General features: G+C 41.7%; 1 protein-coding gene across 1 annotated transcript in view; it reads left to right on the top strand.

Annotated features, from left to right (window-relative positions):
• The first annotated feature begins 934 nt into the window (after positions 1 to 934).
• The window catches only part of kcnk5a (potassium channel, subfamily K, member 5a), a 56,779-nt gene continuing 32,182 nt past the window's right edge, over positions 935 to 25,531 (top strand). Inside the window, exon 1 of the mRNA XM_059521104.1 lies at positions 935 to 1,407. Coding sequence (XP_059377087.1) covers positions 1,222 to 1,407 — 186 coding nt within the window. The 5' untranslated portion in view covers positions 935 to 1,221. The remainder of the gene's footprint in view (positions 1,408 to 25,531) is intronic.

Consider the following 25,531-nt stretch of genomic DNA (forward strand, 5'->3'; position numbering starts at 1 on the left):
TATATAAGTTGTTCTCTCCTCGCGTAAAATTATTAAAACTCAAAATGAATGTTTCATGTCCATTTATTTATGTATTTGGTATGTACACAGAACCAGTTTTCATAACTGTCTATGTGAAAGGTATGAAATGACTTTGAAAGGTAACACAATACATAATCAGCATGCATGACATTCTTAAAACATTATAACGTAACGTAATTTACAGGATGTCAAAATGTCATTGCTGGAATGTTAGCAAACACTGGTGAGCAACTATATATTTTGGGTATTTGCTATTTTTTTACTAATGTATTACTACTAATGTAGGCCTACCCAAATTAGTTTTGAGAATAAGTGGTGACCAGGTCACATACAAATAAGACAAAATTAAAAATGTAAACATATCATACAAGACAACACAACTGTCTGATTCTGTCTTCATCAGCATTTTTAAATTGAGTAAAAAAAGTGATTAAATAATGTGACTACTAAATCCTGTATCAGTTTAATTTAATTTAATTTAATTTTTTTAACTCTCATACTTAAAAGACACTCCACAAAAAAGGAGAACATTAGGGGTGAGCCAAGGAGAACTTGTTTTCTGATATTTGATGATGGAGAGAAACATTTTAGAAAGAAATATTCTTTCATTCCAAATTAGTTTTAGTCCACAAAAAAACTTATGCAAAGGCATGGATATATGTTTGTGGTTTTTAAGTCAGTTAGTTATTAAGTAAGCTAGTTAGTTTAGTTCATTGAAAAATGTAAATAGTTTAGTTCATTGAAATAAACATTCGGGGGGAAATGTGTAAAGAAAATGTGAAATTGAAACAAAACTATTGTTACGAAAGCCTGTGAGAGAGGGTTGACTATAGTGGGTGGATCTTGGCCAACTTCCTTCTCTCGTGGCATGTTGAACTACCAGATTAGTCAAGAGTTTCATCAGAGCGCTAGACTAGCAAATGCGAGTGGTGTACATGGACAAACTCTCCCGGCGATTAAAAAAAAAATAATAATAATTAAAAGACATTTGATGGATATACAGTTTCACAAAGTTTAAAGTTATGTTTCGTTAGTCTTTGCTTCTATTCCAAGGAAGAAACTCCATCATATAATCATTAATATATCTGTAATTTTGAACTGAAAAAAAAAAAAAACACCTTGCTAAATTTATTTATAGTGAGAATGTGGGCGCTTTCAGAGTAATGTTTTTTAAGTGACTCCACATTATTTGAGCTCATTATGGTGGACAAAGGTCCCCTTCTGACTTCGGCTATCATTTTTTATTTATCTATTGGGGCAGCAATTTTCCAAGTCATCGAGGAACCGAACTGGGAGGTTGCAGTAAATAATTATAAAGCAGAAAAGGAGGAGATATTAAAAAAATATCCATGTCTTAAAAAGGCTGACCTGGACCACATTCTAGAGGTAGGATTACCAATGTTTGAGTGACATTAGTTCTAATAAATGTGCAAAATTACTTGTTGCAACTCATCTTCATGCTGGTGTGTAAACAGAAAGTATTATTGTTGTTTTATTACATTTAAGTTGTAACCATCTGTCAGAAGTTTGTGCCTTGCATTAGGTTGAAGTATAGTAGCTAGTTTTTATAGAGAGGATATGTAAAATGTGTACACATATTCTACTTGCAGTGGATGGTGTTAGGTTTTTGCTCTCCTGTTTTATACACCTGCTCTTGTAATAATAATAATAATAATAATAATAATAATAATAATAATAATAATAATAATAATAATAATAATAATAATAATAACCACCTCTTTTAACCAATTAGATTTATTTAATATTTGAATTTGTAGACATACTATCCATATCTCCTACAAATGTAGAGTTTATCAAGAGTGTTTTTATACGCCTAACCCCTTTTTTAAACTCTTTGAGGAAGCACTCTTATGGCCTCTGATAAGTTTTTGGAACATTAATGTGCATGTAATACTGTGTAGGGAACAAACCCCTGTTAATGTTAGATGATGATGGTAATTGTTTACATGATGGGAATATTAAATATGTCAGCTTAAATTTTAGTATTTTAGAACTGGACAAAATGTGTAGGAATGTAAGGAGATGGCACACAAGTCTCTTTGGGTCATTTATTTGTCTGAATCCAGAACAAAATGCATGTAAAAACATGTATGTTCTCCTGTCCCCTCCCACTAGTGTAACTGATATTTTAATGGATTGGGTATGTGTTGGTCCCAGTGCTCTTTGTTATCTTTTGTTAAGAAGTGTGTGGGACAGAGTGGGAAACTTTGTCAGCTGGGGAAGCTGTCTGCCAAATGATTCTTAAACACGACCAGTGCAGCACTTGTAACCCCAGGGCAAGATTGTTACAGCAGTACCACCTTATGAATGTATAACTTAGAACAATAAATATTAAATCATATGAATATTAAATAAGCCACATAATTATTATGAAGTACCCAAAATGATTATAGGTTGTGCAGTGCTTACTGATTTCTTACATCAGGACAGCTCCAGCTTTTCACATTTCTTTAATTTTGTATTCCATTTTTTTTTTTTTCATGGTTGTGGTTTTATGATTTATGAAGCAACTAGCCTCATGTTTGAACCTGAAGATGATGTATTTGAGTTGAATACAATTGCTTCTTGGTATATGCACGTTGCACTCTATTTGAAACGTTCACAACAAAGAACCATTATGGAAACATTCTGTGGTCAAATGAAGGTCAAAGGCAAGCAACTGGGGGATTATAATGGGTACTAATATCAAATCTGTGGAGTTTCAGTCAAATGTCAACCTTGACAACGCTTGCAGTAGTAAAAGCTAAGGTTGTGTTGTAAGATTGTGCTTTTGTTGTTTATAGGTTTTGTTGTTACTGAGTTAGGCTTTTAAATTTATAGTTTCTATGAACTGCATTGTCTTATCCATAAAGATAGGACTGTATAACACTAAAATTGTTCATTTGTGAAATACCTGTTTGCTAAATAATTAACTTTCATCTGCCCTTTGGGTTAACAACATTCTTGTCTGGATTGTCATCCTTTTATGATTCTACAGTATGTAATGCAATGAACTTAGATGAATTTAAAGCAATAACTGAAAAGTATGCAATAAACAGGCAGCACTACAGACATGAGAAATGTTATATGTGATAAAGTCACCTTACCAAAATGTTTTTGGTAACACTTTCTATGAAGCCTGTATTCATAATACATTATAAGGGTATTTTTAAGGCATTATAATTAATGCATTATGCATTATAAAAAACCTTATAATATGTTGTATCATCTCATGAATATTCATAAGAACAGTTTTAATATATTATTTACTTTATTTGTGGTTTAGCTTTTAAGAATATGATTATTTATAACACATTGAACATGTTGGATCCACTTTAAAAATGGATTATACTTCTCATAGTTATAATAAGTCTCATATCTTGCCATTTGTCTGATGCTACTTTACTTAAAGCGGTAAAAGACCACTTATAAGTAGTAATAATAATATTAATATTAGCATTTTTCTCTCAAACAGCCATAAGATCAGATATCAGATAAGTTGAATGTGTAATATGAAACATTTGCTTTGAACTATTTTTATTGTAATATCAGTTTGATTATTTTGATTGTACCCTTTAGACAGCTGATGATAAGTAACTCTGCAACTACATATCAACCAGCGGTCATCTGAGTATTAGTATGTCTGATACTGTAAATATATGCTAACACTTTATTTTGATGGTCAACCAACAGATAAACTGAAGTGTCTTTGCATGTACATAAGCTTATTCTACCATTCTTGAGCACACTGATACTCTAATGAGAGTTAGTTGGCATGTAGTTGAAAAGTTGCTTATAGTCAATTGAATAAGGGGACAATCAAAATAAAATGTAACCATATAAAACAGTTTTTTCATTTTTTTCAGTTAGAGTATTAATTTCACATCAATTAATTAACATTAGCTCCACAGAAACACTAAAATAACACTCAACATCTAACCACTCACAAGCTGTAGTAAGATACTTTACAGATCTTAAATAAAGTCAAGATATGATACAGTCCATTATACTGTAAATGAAGTAGATTTAATATAGTGTTCATTGTGTGTTATAAATAATCATATTCTTAAACGTACAACCACAAATACGTAAGTATTATGATGCATTATAATTGTTGTTATGATTATTCATGAGTTGATATAACATATTTTTATAATGCATTATGCATTCATTATAATGCCTTAAAGGGTTAGTTTACCCAAATATTAAAATACCTTCTCTTCCAGGTCTGTTGTGAGTGCGACTGATGTGACTGTTGTTGTACGATGCTGCTGACGTGTTTTCTGGTGCACGCAATAACAAAGATAACACGTCAGCAGCGTCATACGTAAGCAGCGCCACTGAAGTGTTGTGAATGCGTTCACAACAGACCCAGAAGAGAAGATAATGCTGAAAAAAGTCATACGTTTTGTTATTTTTGGACCAAAATGTATTTTTAATGCTTCAACAAATTATAACTGACCCTCTGATGTCACATGGACTACTTTGATGATGTTTTTATTACCTTTCTGGACATGGACAGTATACCGTACATACATTTTCAATGGAAGGTCAGAAAGCTCCAAGACTAAATCTAAAATCTAAAAGTTTGTTCCGAAGATGAACAGAGGACTTACGGGTTTGGAACGACATGAGGGTGAGTCATTAATGATATAATTTTAATATTTGTGTGAAATAAACCTTTAAGAATACCCTTATACTATATTATAAATACGGGCTTCATAGAAAGTGTTACCAAAGTTTTTCATAAATGTGGAAAGATCCATCCATTTGAAACTGAGGTCAATCCTTCCTCAAGCCTTACACGACTTTTGGGTTTATAAAGGTGTTGGCATTATGGATGCATTTACAGTCATTTTATAGATGTAATTGACATAGCTGTGCAGTTTAGGTTAAGCCTGTTGTCTTTTATTTTGTATTTTTATTTATTTATTTGTTCCATAGGACGTAGTATTTCATCAGAAAGAGAAGAAAGAAACTGGGCATGATATCTTGATTATTTTTACATAAAATATGGTCCTACCTATGGTTAATTGAATATTTATTTTTTACATTAATTAGTTAATTCTATTATATTTATGATCACTGAGATTGTTTTTGGTGGCAAATATTTAACACTGTTGACTTTGTTTTATTTTATTTGAAATTGTAACATGTCATTCCATTCTGGGTGACTTGACTTTAGATTAAAGTGAATGCAATTTCTGTAATTTATGCCATTCTTCATAATCCATATGACTGCACAGTGAAGAACAGAATCAAAGACTTTAAAAAGACTTTACTAAAATACAAAGAGTTTTTTATTTATTCATTTATTTATTTAATGAGAGAAGCCAAAGTACAAGGAGACTATTCATGAAAATAAGGGAAGGGAAGGGAAGGGAAGGGAAGGGAAGGGAAGGGAAGGGAAGGGAAGGGAAGGGAAGGGAAGGGAAGGGAAGGGAAGGAAAGGAAAGGAAAGGAAAGGAAAGGAAAGGAAAGGAAAGGAAAGGAAAGGAAAGGAAAGGATGTGTAGCCAAGAATGATGACCCATACTCAGAATTTGTGCTCTGCATTGACTACACACAAGTAGTGAACAAACCCACACATCCGAAGCAGTGGGCAGCCATTTTTGCTGTGATGCTCGGGGAGCAGTTGGATTTGGTGCCTTGCTCAAGCTTCTCACCTCACTTGTGGTATTCAATTCAGTTAAATTCTAGTTTATTTGTATAGCGCTTTTTACAATACAAATCATTGCAAAGCAAGTATTAAGTCTCTACAATATTTAGTAATAGCTTATTAGTGTTGACTGTCAGTTTATGTGCATATGACAGGAATTTTCAGAATACAAAATTAATACAAGACCAGACGATGACCACTATTAACAGCAATTATTATATGATGCAATCACACTTGTTGCAATATTTGTTAGTTCTGTATGTTGTTTCAAGGTTAGGATCATCTGAGGTCCTCTGAGGGGTTTACATCATCTCTTCTCAGGTGTTCTGGATCCAGACTTGAGCTTGTGTAGATTCATGCAAATCCTGTGGCAAAACAGAGAAACAAATTGAGACATAATTAGCGTAGCTGCTGTTCCAACCAAGTAAAATTCATTAGAGTAACCCAAGCTAAAGAACATTAACGTGCATTTGATCAGATACAACTGCAGTCACAAATTATGAGTTGCATTATTTAAATGAGAAAAGAGATGTGTTTTTAATCTAGATTTAAACAGAGAGAGTGTGTCTGAACACTGAACATTATCAGGAAGGCTAATCCAGAGTTTGGAAGCCAAATGTGAAAAAGCTCTACCTCCTTTAGTGGACATTGCTATCCTAGGAACTACCAAAAGTCCAGCGTTTTGTGACCTTAGGGAGCGTGATGGATTGTAGCGTGGTAGAAGGCTAGTAAGGTATGCAAGAGTTAACCATTTAGGGCCTTATAGGTAAGTAATAATAATTTTTAACTGATACAGAACTTAATAGGTAGCCAGTACAGAGACTGTAAAATTGGGGTAATATGATCATATTTTCTTGACCTGGTAAGGACTCTAGCCACTGCATTTTGGACTACTTGTAGCTTGTTTATTGAAGATGCAGGACAACCACCTAGCAGTGCATTACAATGGACCAGTCTAGAGGTCATGAATGCATGAACTAGCTTTTCTGCATCAGAAACAGGTAACATGTTTCGTAGCTTGGCAATGTTTTAAGATGGAAGAATGCTGTTTTTGTAACATGGGAAATATGTTTTTCAAAAGACAAGTTGCTGTCTAATATAACACCCAGATTTTTGACTGTAGAGGAAGTAACAGTACATCCGTCTAGTTGCAAACTGTAGTCTACTATATTCTGTGTACTGTTTTTTGGTCCAATAAGTAATATCTCGGTCTTATCCGAATTTAATAGGAGAAAATTATTGGTCATCCAGTTTTTTTTTTTTAACACACTCTGTTAGCTTATATAATTTAGAAGTTTCATCTGGTCTCGTTGAGATATATAGTTGAGTATCATCTGCTTAACAGTGGAAACTAATCCCATATTTTCTAATAATATTACCAAGGGGCAATATGTATATTGAAAATAACAGAGGACCTAGGACAGATCGTCGTGGCACTCCATATTTTACTGGGGATAAATGAGATGACTACCCATTTAAATAAACAAAATGGTAGAGATCGGACATGTAGGATCTAAACCATCTTAGAGTCTGCCCTTGAATACCTGTATAGTTTTGTCGATAGTTAATCGATCTATGAGTATGTCATTATCTATGGTGTCGAACGCAGCACTAAGATCAAGTAAAACTAGCAATGAGGGTGTATTGAGGGTAGTGAGAGTGGAAGTGAGCACTTTTCATTTAACATTTCAATATTTACTCTCCTTGTAAAGTCTGAAGGAAAGCTTGATGGGAACTAAATAAATCTGCTGCAACTGATTCAGTTCTGCTTAGTATAATCAGTTATTATCTGTTAAGTGCAATGAACTTTCAGTGTAAAGATTTTTTTTTTCATCTGCCATTATTCATGTCTTATTTCTAAGTAACACAACTGGAAAGTGTCACCACCACCTATATTTATGGATTTTACATCAGGGCAAGTGATTTTATGCTATGACAATATTTCTGCACTGTCAGCTTTGTGATCTGTCACATGTCAAGCCTAACAGGATGGCTGGTAGCTACAAAACGGTGTTATAACAGGACTCCTGCATCCAGTAGTTTGATGCATGTTTGTATGATTTCAAAAACTTCACTGAAATGTTAAATACTAAATTAGCATTTTCCATTTTACAGCAATATTTTCCTATAAAACTGTTCTGAAATAGTTTATATTGTGGAATGGAAAATACCTGCAGTGAAGATCACAGGGCCACATAAACTGCTGTCTGATAACAGTTGGAGTTTCTCATTGTGGTTAGGCCAGTAATGTTATCAAAGCCTAGCAGTGGTCTGGAGTTGAATGCGTTATTGAACTTTCATACATGAACGATTATTTTTTTTATTTTGTTTTATTCAAATTCTTCTTTTTTTGTGATAATATTGATTCATTGATTGATTTGATTGATTGATTGATTGATTGATTTGATTGAGAGGCAAATATTTTTATGACAATGAATGATTAAGTAATCAAGCATTTTACCATAGACAGCCTTGAAGAAAATGCATGTGAGCACTGGGATAGGAAATTTCATATATCAAATATTGATAATGTTTTAAAGTAGAAGTCTTACTAACACATATATTAAGATTCAATTTCCTGTGATTTTGTTGTTGAAATATACAAGATCATAATCTTACTGGAGCTGGGTGAAGCTGAAAAAGGCATCGTGGTTGTACTGCATTGAAAAAAAGGCTCTAATAGCTATAATTTTTGCTCAGAAATTGCCAGTAAATTTCACAATAACTACAAAATAACTATAAACCACAAATGATGTGTCTCGTGTGAGTGAATATTTCCTAAATAATTCCCTAAATATTTTTTTTCGGAAGCATTCATGTGAGCGCTGCTGCAGTCTTAGGAATAAACTGTCAAGGCAAGACTATGAATAAACTGGGAAAGGGAAAAACGTTTGCACACTATTGTTCCAATAAGCCACTTTAAAACTTACATTTAAATATGCTCACATTTGGAATGCACAAAGGGTCTGAGAGTAATGCAATTTCAATTCTCTGTATGTATGTGCTGTACATGTGGAATAATTGACAATAAATCAGACTTTTTTTTTTTTTAATTTAGAAAAAAGTTTGGAGCACTCAGATCACAGTGCACACACACACTAGCAGACACACCGACTAATGTCAGTGAAAAGGCTGCCACCACCCAAAGAAGGTCACTCATCTGTCCTCAGGTACCTAGATCCTGCCAACAACAAGAGAGCAATGGACATTTAGATAAGGTAGAGATATGCAAAAGTAAAACAATAATTTGACAATACAAAATCTAAATTAACTGTATTTCCATCCAGGAACCAACTATTCAGTCCCGCCCCAGTCTACACGAATTAAAACCCCATTTGACAAGAAAACACAAAGCATAAACAAACTCCAACTTCATAAACCACTATAATCAAATAATTAAATTTGGCAGTATAGCTCAGCCATAATAATGGTTAGATTAAGTCAATATATTCAATCACAATAATGAATTGAAACAAAAATACAAAATTAAGAAATACTAAGCCATTTGAAACCAATTAAAGAAATAAACCAAAAAAAAAAAAAAGAAACAAAAGAAACTTAAAACATATCAGTGAGACACGCTTTCACACAGAGCTTAGGAAGCACATAAAGTTCACTTAATAACATGTAGCTTGTTGGAAGCATATCAGTTCCGTGCTAAACACGGAATAACCCAATGGAAACTTTAAAACAACTTTGAGGAGACAACTTCAGCAATCGCACTTGATCAGAATGCCGTCATTGCCTTTAATCACGCGCCTAAAAACAAATAGAAAATATTACACTGCAATTCATTATCTCCTGACTTCTGGCTCAAGGAAGTATACTCACGATAGAACATGTTGCACTGGGATTAATATCCCGAATTCTCGCGAATAGTGCGAATAAACTTTAAACTATTGTAAAACATACAAATTAGTACCCGCTTAGTTAACCCTCTGGAGTCTAAGGGTATTTTTGGGGCCTGGGGAAGTTTTGTCATGCCCTGACATTTGTGCTTTTTTCAGTTTCTTATAAATATCTAAATGGCTAAAGTCTAATCTCACTGTAATCAGCACAAACTGGGCTATAATAATATGTGAGCAGCATGTATGTACATGATTGTGTTTTTGAGAAAAAAAAATGTAATGCTTGGTTCGTGAAAAACTAAAAATGTTAAATCCCTTGAATAAGGCCATAAGACACATAAAAAAAATTGGTTCCCGGGACTTGGGAGAATTGTAGGTACTGGAGCTTATAGCCTAGAATTTTTCTTTCTAAATTATTTGAAAATCATCTTGTTTATTCAATTACAGAAAACAATATATTGATTTACATTTTCTAAGACACTTTTTGTTGGTAAAAGTCATATGCGAGTAGGCATCAACTATCATGAATATCATTGTGATTTACACCTGAGAAGACAAAGGCACGCATAATGAGCTGCATAATGAGCCTTTCAGTCAGCTATGTCACTGAGATGGAAGAGTTACAAGAAAGAATGCGAGGACAAAATAAATGTATATAATTTTATGTTTGTAGTTTATTTAAAATATATTTAATTATCCCACAACATAATTTAATATCCACTTGGGAGTGCAGTTAAACAGTTTATTAGGAACAATCAAAGCTGACTTCCACAATCTTTCAGAAATCCTTTTAAAAATCTTATTTCTACAAAAAAAAAATGCTTCTTATTATTCTTATTATTATTGTAGAAAAGAGCTGAGAATATTTTTTTCAGGTTTTTTAAGGGGGATAAATTGAAAGAACAGCATTGCTTGTTACATGTGTTACAGTTACATTTATTTGTGACATTTATATTATTTACATCAAGCTTTTAAATGGTATAGTATTGTATATTGTATATTGTTATTGAATCTTCATTCATATTTCACTTGATTATACATTTAGTCAGGAATTATAATTTGGAAAAAGTCTAACTAGTAAAATGTTTACATGTTATGTGAAAACTAGTACAAGTATATAAATAAATAAAAAGAGACTTAATCATGTTTATGATCTCTGCTATATAAAGCGCTTCATTCTTTTTTTCTGAGGAAATCCAAATCTCAAATCCTCAAGCACATCACATTTTTTTTGGGTGAATTATGTCTTATTCCTCTCATCGTGAAGCAAACAGTAAAATAAAAATAAAAACTTAATGAACAGTCTCGCTGCATTGTCTTCTGTTGTGTGGGAGTATTCAAGCCTCGCGCTTCAGTGAAACATTTGAATCTGAATAGAGCATTCAGCGCGGGGCGTGGTCGCATTAGAAGATGAAAAACGTGAAAAACAGACATTGCGTTGTTTTCATATGGATTACTTTACTTTAAAAGTACGTAGATATGTCAGGCTTTCTATAAATATATATCTCTCAAGTCTATTCATTGAATATTCAGAGTTACAGTTCATTTTAATGACGCGTTTGTAAATGAAGATCAGCGCAGACAAAGGCTGCAGGCAGCACACCTTGTATGTTATCTTTATTTTATAAGTACACAAAGTTTTGTTGTTATTATGTCTGTGTGCAAAAAAAAAGTAGACCCTTTACAGATTCGATTGATGTATTGCTCTTATCTGTACGATCAAAACTGAAAGTGTAATTTAAGTTCTTTTCGGGGGTTATTAGGAGAAAATGCCTCATAACACGTATACGCGTTAATCGACTTCAGAGAATTAAAGCAACCTCATTACACAAATATCATCGTACATGCATGCTTTCCTTACTGGCTCAAATGTCCACATTCAATTCTCCAACCCGCAACACACCAGTAAACAGCACAGTCAGTGGTTGAGCTTTAGAGGTCTTAATGACAACACTCCACTCCAACAAAACACATTTCAGTCAATGATGTCACGGCCCCGGAAAATGACACACACCTGCAACTTGCACCCCGTGCTACACCCATGGTCCCAGTCCATTGGCTAAACCTCCAATCATGAAATTAGGAGGGGGAAGTAGCCCATCCTGCCACAATCTTCCCCTTCCTTTTGCATCGATGCCCCAACGATGGACCCAATACGGAGCCACCCACATCCTCTTGACCAAGGACTAAACAAGACTGACATACCAGCAGTGGTTACCTCAGAGCCAACAGTGACCCTGTTTCCCAACTCTCATACGGTCCAGGGAAGATGGTGCAAGTTCCCATGCCAACCAGCTCCAATTCGGCCTGTCCACCTAGGGTCCACCACCCTATCACCCTGGGAGCTAGAAGACACTGCGGGTTCCCTCAATGGTCCCCTGCCCTGTTCTCCTCCAACTGCACCTAGAAAGGGAAGATCGAACAGTTCGTACCAGAATTGTCTCGTGCCGGATGACCGGTCGCTCGAGCAACGCAAGGGGTCTCCGGCACCAGCACAACCAAGTCCATATCATCTCCCTCATCTCCCTCATCTACCTGGGGTTCTTCCCGATCTTCTACCCCAACACTAGGCAGACTGTTCGGCAGGACCTCTTTCCGGTCACAAGCCTTAAACAACGAGCGGTGGACACATCGGACTTTGCTCAGATCCGTTCAGAGGAAGACGAATCACTTGGAACAACACCGGGCTCCACAAGTCTTTAATCTTATGATGCCCCCTAAACGAATAATCTCGTAAATAAACAAACCGACCTTCTTACAAAGGTAAGTCACAAACATGTAAATCATGTCGTTCCTTCTGATGATCCGCAGCTGCATTTAAGCGCTCCCTTGCCCCCTCAAAGGCAACATGTAACCACCTTCGATGTTCTACAACCCAACTTTGCACACTACCTGTCGTTGGCTCTGACACATTACCAAGCAGAAAGTCTAACGGTAGCCTAGGCTCTTGACCAAACATCAAGTAGTGCGGAGATTTTGCCATCATCTGGTGGGGTGGTGTTATAACAAAAGAGTACCTGTGATAAACATGCAGCCCAATCCCTCTTCCTAGGGCCCGTTAGGGTTCGCAACAAGGTGTGATTGAATCGCTCGCACTGGCCGTTTCCAGCTGGATGGTAAGGTGTTGTATGGGACTTCTTAATTTGGTAAAGCTCACAGAGCTGCCGAATCAGAGCAGACTCAAAATTGCGACCCTGGTCTGGCCCGGCACCCCAAACTTGAAAAACCACTCCTCAACCAGGACCTGAGCCACCGTTTCGGCTTGCTGGTCGTGGGTAGATATCGCCATGGAGAACTTGCTGAATACATCGGTCATAACCAAAATATTTTCGTGCCCCGACTGAGAATGAAGGCTTGGGAAAAATCTGCATAAGCTAATACAGGTGCAGAGATTAATTTACTCTTCAATGCCTCAAAAGACTCTTGACACCGTTTGTGTCCACTCCTGAGCTAAACTCTCCCCCTTCCTTTTCGCTGACTTATCTCCAGCAACTTCAGCTACCAGTCTATGTAGAGAAACCCTATGAAAAGCCTAACCTGATCCTGCTCTGCAGCAGACAGAACAGATAAATCAAGAGACTCGATTTGTTTAAGCAAAGAAGACCCCCCCCCCCTGCACTATGGGAATGTACTGTGGCAACCGTTGCCTTAACTTCAACAACCCCTCATGGCAGGCTAACTAGATAGACTTCTTTCAAACTTCCCAGCATGGTAGTAGGGCGGAGCACCACATCAGCTGTGCCAACGTTTACCATGGGCACATAAACGGTACCTCGATTGACCTGTACCAAGGCCGGTGAGGCCAAGAGCCCAGCGGGAAGGCCCGAGTCAGGGGGCTCAAACAACACAGTTCTGTCCTCAAATTGGGCTGAACAGGTTGCAGCAACCCACTTAATTGTGCCTCCGGGGATGCACTGCACTCTACGCCCACGCATCCGCACCCCACCTACCTGTTTGGAGTGGTCCTTTACGCTCACGTGTTGACAATATTGAAAAGCCCTTGATACACCTGGAAGTTGCGTAACAATAGGGAGATCAAAGAGTGCGTTGCCATGCTGGCCAAAGAGCTCCTGGTAGCACCGGATAAGTTTATTCATCCCCAGCACTCTGGGGACATCTAGTACACTCAGACCACCAGGAGGATCCCTAACCACCAGGACACCATACCCAGTAACCAACCGGCCGCACAGTTCTACATCCAACTCCAAATAACCGATATAAGGAATTTCTAGACCATTAGCTGCTCAAAGCTGCAACCACTGACAGTCCTGCAAACAGTCCCGCCCCCAAGACTGAAAATCTTGGCGAAAACTTGCAACGCGACCTATGACTGCGAACACCCATAAAGCTGCTGCAACACCCCAACAATTTTACTGGGATCTCCGCATTAGGACGATAACGAATCTCATCTCGGCCCTCCCCCTCCAAGTGGTCAAATAAAAAGAAAGCTTGTTCAGCGATCCCCATATATCGCGCTCTCATGAATGCCTGTGCCTCCTTGAACCCATTCATCGATACTTAAACCAGATTTACTATTAAATGTCGGGCACCGACACTCTCGAGGCACTAAAAAACAATCGTTCAGGTGCACTAGCACCAGAAGGTTAGGGCACAACAGGTGGAGTAGTAGAGGCGCCAGGCAAAGCTACATCATCCCCTGAGACACCAGCAGGTGCATATAGCTGCTGCATCCTGGCAGCTCTCAACTGAGCTACCAACTCCCGTAACTCCAGTAATTCAGCCTTTATTTCAAACAAAAAGAAATGGACTTACCACCCCGGAAAGGAGCCACCTGCCCCCTTACACCAAGCTGCTGTTCTGTTTCCAAAGAAAAATCAAAACCCCACAAACAATACAAACACACAGAAAACCCTATCGTATCTGACCCATTCTAGCAAAGACCCTGCCGACTGTGCCAGTGCGGGAACAATAGGGTGAGGCGGAGCATTAATTACACACATGCTCAGCAAACTCAAGTTGATATCACTTTCCGACTACGCCACCATGCTCACAATAACCCTTAATGCTGAGGTAAGTGATGCTTCAAAATGTGTTAATAGACGCACTGGTTGAGTGGAACCCAAGGTATCGGGGTCTAACCAACTCAGAGAAAGGGAATGAAGCTAATACGCATAACCCTTACCTTACAGGATTTCAAAAAGTGTGCATAGTCTTGCGTGCACAATTACTATTTATATGGGTTTTAGGAAGTGTGTAAAGTGTTCAACGTGCACACTTACCACCATGTGGATTTCAAAAAGTACACTGAGCTTGATGACGTAGATGTGACATGAGCAACGTGTCTGACAATTGTAAGTCTTCTAATAACTGTGCCTATAGAAATCTGAATCACCCACCGAATCTTGTAGAGACGGCGAGCATGAACAGGATCAAATTTTGGTAAGTATTCTATGGGCTTCTCCCTTGACTTTATGCCTCCACGTCCCCCCAATTGCCTCATAGACAGTAAAAGATTGCCTGCGAGCTTCTCCTCCTGTCCATATGGTAAGTTCTCTGCTGTGCGACAGAGAGTCGCACGTTATGACGCAATCATTAGCCTATTTTTACAAAAACTACTTCTACGTGGCCAAATGTAAGATACAAGGTAATGGAGACTTTTATACATTTTTGTGTTTCTTTAGAAATAATTAATGGAGAAATGGAGTCTTTAAATTCCTCAGAAGTAAATTTATGAAATGAATAAATTGAATTGGGGGGGCAATTCACAGCTGCTAACAGCAGGTTTGGGTCCGCTAATCAATAGTGGCACCCTGGGAAGCTTCAATAAAGTATGAAACCCTGACCCCTGGGATATACTGGTGACCAGGAAGCCCCTTGGGGCAACCTAGCTGGACATTAGTGTTGTCACAGTACCAAAATTTCAGTATTCGATACGGATACCACTTCTGAGGCCAGATTGTTTGCTGTCCAGAAGATTGTTATGAGTGAGAAAAGCAGAGACTTGGTTTAATGCAACTTGTTTTTTCACATGTGTTTTCGCAATGAAATGTAGAAGGGAAACCGACTGTAGTTCTCTTAATTGTGGAATTGGGAAATTGATGAATTGGGATGTCACTTCGATAGTCCAATCTACTTTAGGTGTAAACTAAACGAGCCAATGCACATTGCCATGCAATTATTGTATCCAGCTGCAGCTGATCACAGTGTGAGCATAAAAAGGCAGCAGGTGCAATGCATACCAGGTGACCCGGCTGCTCAGCAGTGGTACAACAGGTGTGGCGACGTGCCAGGACATTACCATTCCCTCCTTCAGGGGACGAGGGTTACCAAATGTAACTGAGACGTTCCCTTTCAGTCGGTCACTCGCGACGTCACATCGGATGACTGACGAACTGAATTCTTCCCAAAGCACCATTGATGCTGCCCATTTGTCATTTGTCGAAGCACTACCCACTCGGTGAGATTGGATAACACTGGAAAAACATACCAGGGATGCTTCAGAGGCTTCACCCTTCCTGAAGGAGGTATCAGGAGCAAATACACATATGAACATCCGTTTAGGTGCCTATGGAAAATTGGAGGTGATTGTAACCTTCTTGGAAATGGCAGAAGTCTGCTGGGGAAACAGGCTCTGAGGCTATACCATGGACTTTACACATATGGGATCCACCTAGGTCTCACATATGGAACCCTATCTTCTACTGGTTCTCAAGGATTTAGTGAATGAAGGCCTGGCACCGGATGCTCCCCCACGTCTGGCTGCCAAGGGGACAGAGGAGCTCAACAGGGTCTACGATATGGATTCTCTGGAGAGGTTTTAGCAAGCTGACACTTACCAGGGTCTCTCGGTGCCACTACCCGTTTGAGGTGAGAACACAGGAGGATACCGGCTATAGAAGGCTATAGAATCTAGCGGAAGTGTTGGGGGTTGCCCAGTCCACAGCTCTATAAATATCTGTCAGCAAGGCACCACAAGCCAGCACCCAGGAGGATGCAATACTCCTAGTTGAGTGAGCTCACAACCTGAACGGGCAGGGCACACCCTGTGCCTGATAAGCCAGGGTGATGGCATCCACAATCCAGTGGGCCATCCTCTGCTTAGAGATGGTATTCCCCTTCTGCCGGCCTCTGTAACAGACAAAGAGCTGGTCTGAGGTCCCAAAGCTTTGTGTCCAGTCTACGTAGCATCTCAGGGCTCAGGCGGGACAGAGCAAAGCTAGGGCTGGGTCTGCCTTCTCCAGGGGGAGTGCTTGCAGGTTCACCAACTGATTCCTGAAGGGCGTAGTAGGAACCTTGGGCACATAGCCAGGCCGGGGCCTCGAACAGGTTCCATTTCAAGGGGTAAGCATGTCTCATAGATGGTGCTCTTGCTGAAGTGATGGTGTCCACTACCTCTTTGGCTAGGTCAACAAGAACCTCCGGGTCCAGTCCAGGGACCAGACATGAAGTTTCCAGAGGTCTGGACACGGGTGCCGTAGGGTCCCCCATCTCTGAGTCAGAAGATCCTTCCTTTAGAGGAAGCTCTAAACTGACATGCCTGTGCATTGAATCTCTAACATAAGTTTCTGTGCATAGAACTTCTAACACATTAAAAACTGTCTTTCTGCATTGCAAAAAAAAACATTTTAATTCATAAGTCAGAAACATCTTTCATGTTGGAAAGTTTTGCACTTAACATTGAAAAAAGCACCTTTCTCTCACTGAGAGAAAAGCTTTTCAGCATATTTGGGCTTGTTTTCATTTAAAGAGCACTAGTTCAGGGACCAGGTCAGAGTGGGCAATTACAGCACCACAAGCAAGACCTGACCAGAGACGGCTCTTAAAGTGTGCGGTGCAACGCATACCTGTATACCTGTTACTTGCGGCCAGCAGATGGGTGGAGGCAGCAACTGCCCATCAGGCAGAAGGTCAGACTGCCTCAGCCTGCTCCCATGTTTCCCTGTGCAGCAGAAAACTGCTTGGACAGGTATAAGCATCGCTGGACAGGCCAGATGAGTACCTACAGAACCGCGAGGGGAGGCACGATTCACCCTGCCGGGTGCCCTAACTGCATTGCAACCAACCACTCCACCAGAGGGACCCTTGTATACCCCCTCACTGCACCACTGTCGAGGGTGGTGAGGGAGGAGGAACCATCAGGCTGGTTTCTGGCAGTAAATGGTGGCATCCACAACCTGGTAAGGTCCGCATGCACTTCTGAGAACCTGCGCTAGCCACGGGCGAGAACTTTTTCCAGCAGTAGAATGGGTGGTTTTGAGGATCACAGCAGTGATAAACCCCTGAGGGAACCAACCCTCGGGGAAAGCAGAAAATTTACAGAAAAAGTCCTCTTTTCTAGGTAGGAAGCAAACCACTTTAGTACAGTCATTCCAGAAGAATGTTGTGGTCAATGGTATCAAACGCAGTGCTCAGGTCTAACAAAACAAGCACAACACAAGAGCCTGAATCTAGAGCAAGCAAGATATCATTTGTAACCCTCAACAGAGCTGACTCAGTGCTATGTAATGATCTAAAGCCAGATTGGAACATGTCCAAAATGTTAAAATAATTCAAATAAAATCGGAGCTGTGAAAAAAAACGTCTCTAGGTTACGTATGTAAACCTAGTTCCTCGAGGGAACGAGACGCTGCGTTGAAAACGCTTTGGGGAACGCGCCCAGCGTGAGCGACTCTGAATATCGTGTGTAATCAGTCCAATGGAAGAGCGTGACGTCACCGGCGGGGTGACGTAAGCGACCAGGAAGCTATAAAAGCAGGTGCCACGCAGCTGGCATCAGCTTCGAGTACCAGTAAGCGCCGGTAGGGGTGCCGGGGGTATGGCTCCGAGACGCAGCGTCTCGTTCCCTCGAGGAACTAGGGTTACATACGTAGAGACGTTCCTCTTCAGGAACTCGAGCTGCGTCGAAAACGCTTTGGGGAACGAGTACCAATGCCGCCAGACTACCAAACCCCTGCCTAGTGTGTATCTGAAAAGAGCACTGCTCAGGACAGGAGGACAGAAGCGCCTGGAGTGACTGGCATGTCTAGGCCATAGAATTTAACAAACGTAGAGGGCGTGGACCACCCCGCAGCATTGCAGATGTCCAGCATGGATACACCTGCTAGGAAGGCCTTGGAGGCCGCCATACCCCGAGTAGAGTGAGCCTTGGCTCCTGACAGCGAGGGACGACCAGAGGACTCCTAGGTGACGTAGATAGCCTCGACTATCCAACGACTAATAGTCTGCTTAGAAGCAGGAAAACCCCTCTTGGGGGGACCGTAGCATACAAGCAATTGGTCAGTTTTTCTCCACAGGGCAGCTTTGTGGACGTATGTGTCCAGCGCTCGAACTGGACACATACAATTTAGCTTCGCCTGGTCAGGTTCCCGAAAGGGAGGAGGACAGAAGGCCTGCAGCACTACAGGTCATGGTGCAACAGAACCTTAGGAACATATCCCGCTCGAGGGTATATGAACGCTTTGGTCATGACCGGTGCAAACTCAAGATAAGTAGGGGCCACAGAGAGGGCCTGAAGATCTCCCACTCTCCGCAGAGAGGTAATAGCCAACAGAAAGGAGGTTTTAAGTGTGAGATGTCTGTCTGAGATATCTTGGATAGGTTCAAACGGGGGTTTGCACATTGCCTCTAACACCACAACCAAGTCCCAAGGGGGAATACGGGACCATACTGGAGGTCTCAGCCTCAGTGCACCGCGGAGGAAACGCGTAACTAGGGGGTGTCTTCCCAGAGACTGGCCATCGAGAAGGGCGTGGTAGGCCGCAATGGCCGCCACGTAGACCTTCAGCGTGGAGTGGGACAACCCTGCAGAGAGCCTAGCCTGTAGAAACTCCAGAGCTGTACCAACTGGGCAGTTTGCTGGGTCTAACTGGCGGTCTCTGCACCATGAGGTGAAGAGATTCCACCTCAGGGCATACAGTTTCCTCGTTGAGGGAGCTCTGGATTGGAGGAGGGTCTCAACAACCTCAGTTGAGAGACCAGCTGCTAACAGTTGTGCCCCCTCAGGGGCCACACCCACAGCTTCCACAACTCCGGGCGAGGGTGAACTATCGTACCCTGCGCCTGCGAGAGTAGGTCTGTCCTGATCGGTATCTCCCACGGAGAGCCGTCGAGGAGCGAGACTAGATCTGAGAACCATACTCGGCCCGGCCAGAACGGGGCTACTAATAACAGACGGGCCCCGTCCTGGCGTACTCTCACCAGAACTCCCTTCACCTCTGGGTAAAGTCTCCATTCCCCGGGCCTCGGCCCCTGCCTCGACAGTATGTCTGCCCCCATATTTAATTTCCCAAGTATATATACTGCTCTTAATGAGAGGAGTTTGCTCTGGGACCACACCAGGATCTGGTGCGCCAGCTTGTACAAAGGGCGCGAACGCAGACCTCCCTGGTGGTTGATGTAAGAGACCACCGATGTGTTGTCGGTGCGCACCAACACATGGTGACCCCTCAGGTCTGGGAGGAAGTGCTTCAGTGCACGATAAACTGCTAGCATTTCTAGACAATTGATATGCCACGTTAGATGGCGACCGCTCCACAGCCCACGGGCAGGGTGGCCACTCATGACTGCACCCCAGCTGGTGAGGGATGCGTCCGTCGCTAGTGTCACACGGCGACAAGTTGCTCCCAGCACCGGGCCCTGATTCAAGAACCAAGGTTCCTTTCACATGTCTAAGGCACAGAGGCAGCTCCGCGTGACCTTGATAGTGCGAAGTGGATTGCCCCTCGGGGAAAATCCCTTTCGGGGAAAATCCCTACAGCCACCACTGTAGGGGTCTCATGTACAGCAGGCCAAGAGGTATCACGTTGGACGCAGCTGCCATCAGACCCAACAATCTCTGAAATTGTTTGACAGTGAGTGACTGGCCTTCTCTGACTCTCTCGACTGAGATGAGGATCGACTCGATACGAGCAGGGGACAATCGTGCCTGCATCGTGGTCGAATCCCATACTACGCCTAGATAGGTGGTTCTCTGAACCGGAGAAAGTACACTCTTCTTGGCGTTCAGTCTCAAACCCAGCTCCCCCATATGTGCGAGAACGACATCTCGATGCCGAGCCGCAACCTGCTCTGACTGAGCTAAAATCAACCAATCATCGATATAGTTGAGAATGCGGATGCCCTGCATGCACAGGGGGACCAGAGCCGCATCTACACATTTTGTGAATGTGCGGGGTGAGAGTGCAAGGCCAAAGGGAAGTACTCGATATTGGTAGGCTTCGACCCCGAAAGCGAACCTCAGGAACTTCCTGTGTTGTGGAAGGATGGAGATGTGAAAATATGCGTCTTTGAGATCTATTGTGACAAACCAGTCCTCGGACCTGATCTGAGCTACAACATACTTGATTGTGAGCATTCTGAACTTCAGTCTCATAACTGAACGATTTAAGACCCTCAAGTCTATAATCGGACACAGCCCCCCATCCTTCTTTGGAACTATGAAATACCGGCTGTAAAATCCGGACTCCCTGTCCTGAGGAGGGACCACCTCGATGGCCTCCTTCTCTAATAGGGTTTTCACTTCCTGTTCCATAACCAGACCCTGCCTGGGGCCAACTATCGTCTGAACGACCCCATTGAATATTGGCGGCCCGAGCCGAACTGAATACGGTAGCCTTTTTCTACTGTGTGCAGGACCCAACGAGATACATTTGGCAGTAGTTTCCACGCTGCTAAATAATCTACTAAGGGAATCAGTCTCTCGAGACTGACTTCTGGTGTAAGAGACCCCCGCAGGGGCGGCGAGCGTCTCATCCCCAATACGCGCACGGGCGGAGGATACTGAGACCGATGCTCGCTTGGGGCCGCTGCACCCTGGAACACTGGCAGGGTTGGCAGACCGGCCCCCAGAGGGCGCTGAGGCAGGACGGGCACCGTGTACTGCGGTGTGTACCGCTCTACCCCAGCAGAGGCTGCCCTCTGAAACCCCGGGCCTTTGGCGTCAGGGTTTCTTGGCCGAGGACTTCTTGGCTTCAATAACTGCCCTGAGATCTAGCTTGGGCTTAGAAGACCTCGGCCGAGAGCGTCTGTTTTTGGGCCTCGCGATGCAAGGAGCTAGGGTGCGGCTGCGGCATCGCCTTCCCAGATGCCCCGAGGGAGCGACGAGGGAAGAACTTATGGAACGCCGCCGCTTGTTTGCGGGCCTCCTGAAACCTGTCGACGACAGAACTGACTGCGTCGCCGAACAGGCCAGTCGGCTGAATCTGGGAATCCAGTAGGCAGACCCTGTCCCGCTCTTTGATATCAGACAGGGTCAACCATAAGTGCCTCTCCGCGGCCACCATAGCTGCCATGGACCGCCCGGCGGTCTCCTTGGTGGCGCGGAGGGAGAGATCAGCGGTCCTTCTCAGCTCTGAAATATCGTGGGACTTGATCTCCTCTCCCTCATCTAGCTCCTTAAGCAGGTCGGCTTGGTACGCCTGTAACACCGCCATGGTGTGCAGACACGCACCAGCCTGACCTGAAGCTGCATACCCTTTGCCCTCCAAAGCCGACGTTGTTCTAAGTGGCTTTGAGGGCAATACCGGGGCCTTTAGAGACGATGCCGCGCCAGGGGACAGATAGCTCGCGAGATAGATAGATCGCTCTATAACTGTGCTCTCCCATCCCCACTCCATTTCCATAATAGTCAGACGAGGGGATGTAGAGGCGGGCCGAGAATGGACGTTTCCACGACCTGACGATCTCTTCGGGCAGGTCGGGAAAAAATGGAAGGCCCCGGCTGGGAGGTGGCTGACTCGCGCGCAGGAAGCTTGCTTCTCTGCGGTTTAGTTGATTTTTCGGCGGGCCAATCGATGCTTAACTTGGTCACCACGCGAGTAACCACCTCCAAGAGCTCCTCATATTGTAGCGAGTGGGGTGGCGAATCCATATCGACTGACTCCACATCAACCTCCTCGGAGGAAGAGAGGCGGAGCGTCGATCCCTCTCCCTGAGTGGAAGGAACCGCTGAGCATGCTTCCGACTCTAGGGATTGGGTGCCAGATCTGGCAGAAGTGGAAGGAGATAGGGACTTGCCCGTCTCCATTCCCTCCACCAGATCGACTTGTGAACCCCACGAGTGCAGCTGGCGAAGGCCCCCTCCTCGAAGAGGGCCCTCCGGGAACGAAGCAGCCGCACCGACATACGCTCACAGTGCGGGCAGTCGGCCCCCTCGAGAGCCGACTCAGCGTGCTTCGAACCCAGGCAAACCACGCACAGGCTGTGTGTATCCCCACCCATTATATATCTCGGGCAGGGAGGAACACACGACCTATAACGCGATTTGGAATCGCCATCAGAGTGCTTAACTTTAGCCTTGCTTTTTGGCATGTCTAGGAGCTCTTAAATGGACAGACAACAGTAAATAAGACTCACAAGATGGACAAAATGACATTCACACACAGAGCTCTTGCTGAAAGACGCGAAGCTGACGCCAGCTGCGTGGCACATGCTTTTATAGCTTCCTGGTCGCTTACGTCACCCCGCCGGTGATATACTATATATATACTATATATGATGAGATCAATCTGTTCTTTGCCTTCCCAGTGTTCATTAAAATGTTAGTGCAGCTCTCTAGCCATGAATTATCATTAAAATAACATATCTTGCCTTATTTCACAACATCATTTTGAAATGAACAACATAACCGTGATAGGCCCACATGTAATCTATGCATTGTTTTTTGCTGACTGTGGGGAAAAAATCTGCTGAATTAATTTAAATATATGCAGCGGGTACAGCTTTGTGAATAAAGGGTGGTAAAAATTTCAAATCTGCTGACCTTTATGTGTAATTAAGTGGGCATTTATTCTGTGTAGGCCTACTAACTGCACTTAAATTCCTTCTTACTATGATGTTGTAGGTGGTGTTGTAGTTTTTTTTTTCAAAATCTCAACCATAGATGGAAATATGGGATGGACATGTTGCAATAAATCTATTTACATTTATTTGTAAAGAAGATAAAAGTATTTATTGAAGGTAAGCATAGTTCTGAAAATTATAAACCAAATTGACAACTGGGCTTTATAGCAAAGGACAACTGTGCCACAGACACAACAGATTCTACAATACACAGCAGATTCACAGAAACAAACAAATGACTCCTTTCAGTCATTTTGTACTTCTCGTTGTTTAAGCCTTGTGATTGAAACCTTTATAAACACAGATGCATTTGATTTTTGTCTGAGGAACAGGCACAATACATACATAAATGCATCTTTTAGTCAAACCTTGCATTTTGAATGACTAAACCCTTTTTTTTCCCCACCCGACCGGTTGAGACCATCACCATTTTTAAGAAACCATTGAAGATTCAAGAAAGAAAAAATGTATTGTTTTTACAGACTTTATTTTCTTTGGTGAATGTGTAAGATGGATGTAAAAGTCGTATGTTTGTGGTGTTTAACGTTTTCATGTTTCCACATGTGGAAATTAGTTCCCTTTCCAGGGAACGAAACACTGCGTCCTCTAGGGGTCGTTATGGGGAATGCCTGGTCGTGACCCGTGTCTGAAGCATACATTGAAAAAACACCAACAACATCTTGGCTGGCGACAGCCAATGACGTCACTACCAGTGTGACTCTAGTATAAATAGGCACCGGGAGAACACATCATTCTCTTCATCTTCATTGACTGTTTTGTTTGAAGCGTACAGCGTTAAGGAATGCATGTTTCTCGCCAGAGGCTTTGCTCTGATACCTGCAGTTCACACGGCTTACTTACTGTCACTGTCACATACAACCCAGGAGTCCTGGCTTCTCGATCTGAGGATCAGAAATGGGCACAGAAGGATAGTGTCATGGCTTGCGCCCCTCCCCCGCCTGCTGGTAGAAGGAATCGTGGGTCAAAGGGATGTACGGAAGATAAGAGATGTGATCCAGATGAGGTGTCAGTGCTTTCTTCTAGATTAGAGGGATACTTGAGTATCCACTCATCTAATTCATATATATATATATATATATATATATATATATATATATATATATATATATATATATATATATATATATATATATATATATATATCATCTAATTCATATATATATATATATATACGTATCCACTCATCTAATTCATATATATATAAATATATATATATATATATATATATATATATATATATATATATATATATATATATATATTATATTATATTACGACTTGCAGTGTTACTTCACTCATTGATACTTCACCAGCCAGTATGATAGCCCTGGTTCCGGCTTCATGCTTCCTGGATCATGCGGCCAGGTCATAGGTCATAAATTTCCTGGATGTCCAGCAAGGTTGTCCTGAATGGCTTCCTGGTCACCTGGATATACCCTCTCGCTGACACATCGAGCGGGAAGTATACGTAGGTAGCATTTGCAAGAACCTTCTACTTTGATGCTTAGGTATTCAAGTCAATTCAAGTCACCTTTATTTATAAAGCGCTTTACACAAAAAAGACTGTGTCAAAGCAACTGAACAACATCAGTTAGGAAAATAATGTGTCAATAATGCAAAATGACAGTTAAAGGCAGTTCATCATTGAAATCAGTGATGTCATCATCTCATAATTTACCCAGGTTGTTCTAAACCTGCTTAAAGTTCTTTATTCTGCTGAACACTAAAGAAGATAACTAAGATAAACAAGAATGTGGGTAACTAAACAGCTGCTGGTTTTCAATAACTTCCATGGTAGAGAAAATAAGTCATTGGGGACCAGAAACTGTTTGCTTACCCACATTCTTCAAAGTATCTTTCTGTTCTAAAGAATTATTACAGGTTTGGAACAACTTGTGGGTGTGTACACAACAATGACAACATTTTCATTTTTGGGTGAACTATCCCTTTAAGTGAGACAGTAATGCAAATAATGCAAAATGACAGTTAAAGGCAGTTCATCATTGAATTCAGTGATGTCATCATAAATCATCATCCGTCCCGGTAGATGTCTAAGAGACAAGGTCTTGACTGTGGATCTGTCTCTAGGGATCATCTAGTAGTTCTGGTCTCCGCTGACATTCAGGGCTTTAGAGGTCCTCTCTAGATGCTGATCCACCATCTGGGCTGGATACTTGATGGAT

This window comes from Carassius carassius, chromosome 32 (genome assembly GCF_963082965.1).
Source record: "Carassius carassius chromosome 32, fCarCar2.1, whole genome shotgun sequence".
Classification (NCBI taxonomy): Eukaryota; Metazoa; Chordata; class Actinopteri; order Cypriniformes; family Cyprinidae; genus Carassius; species Carassius carassius.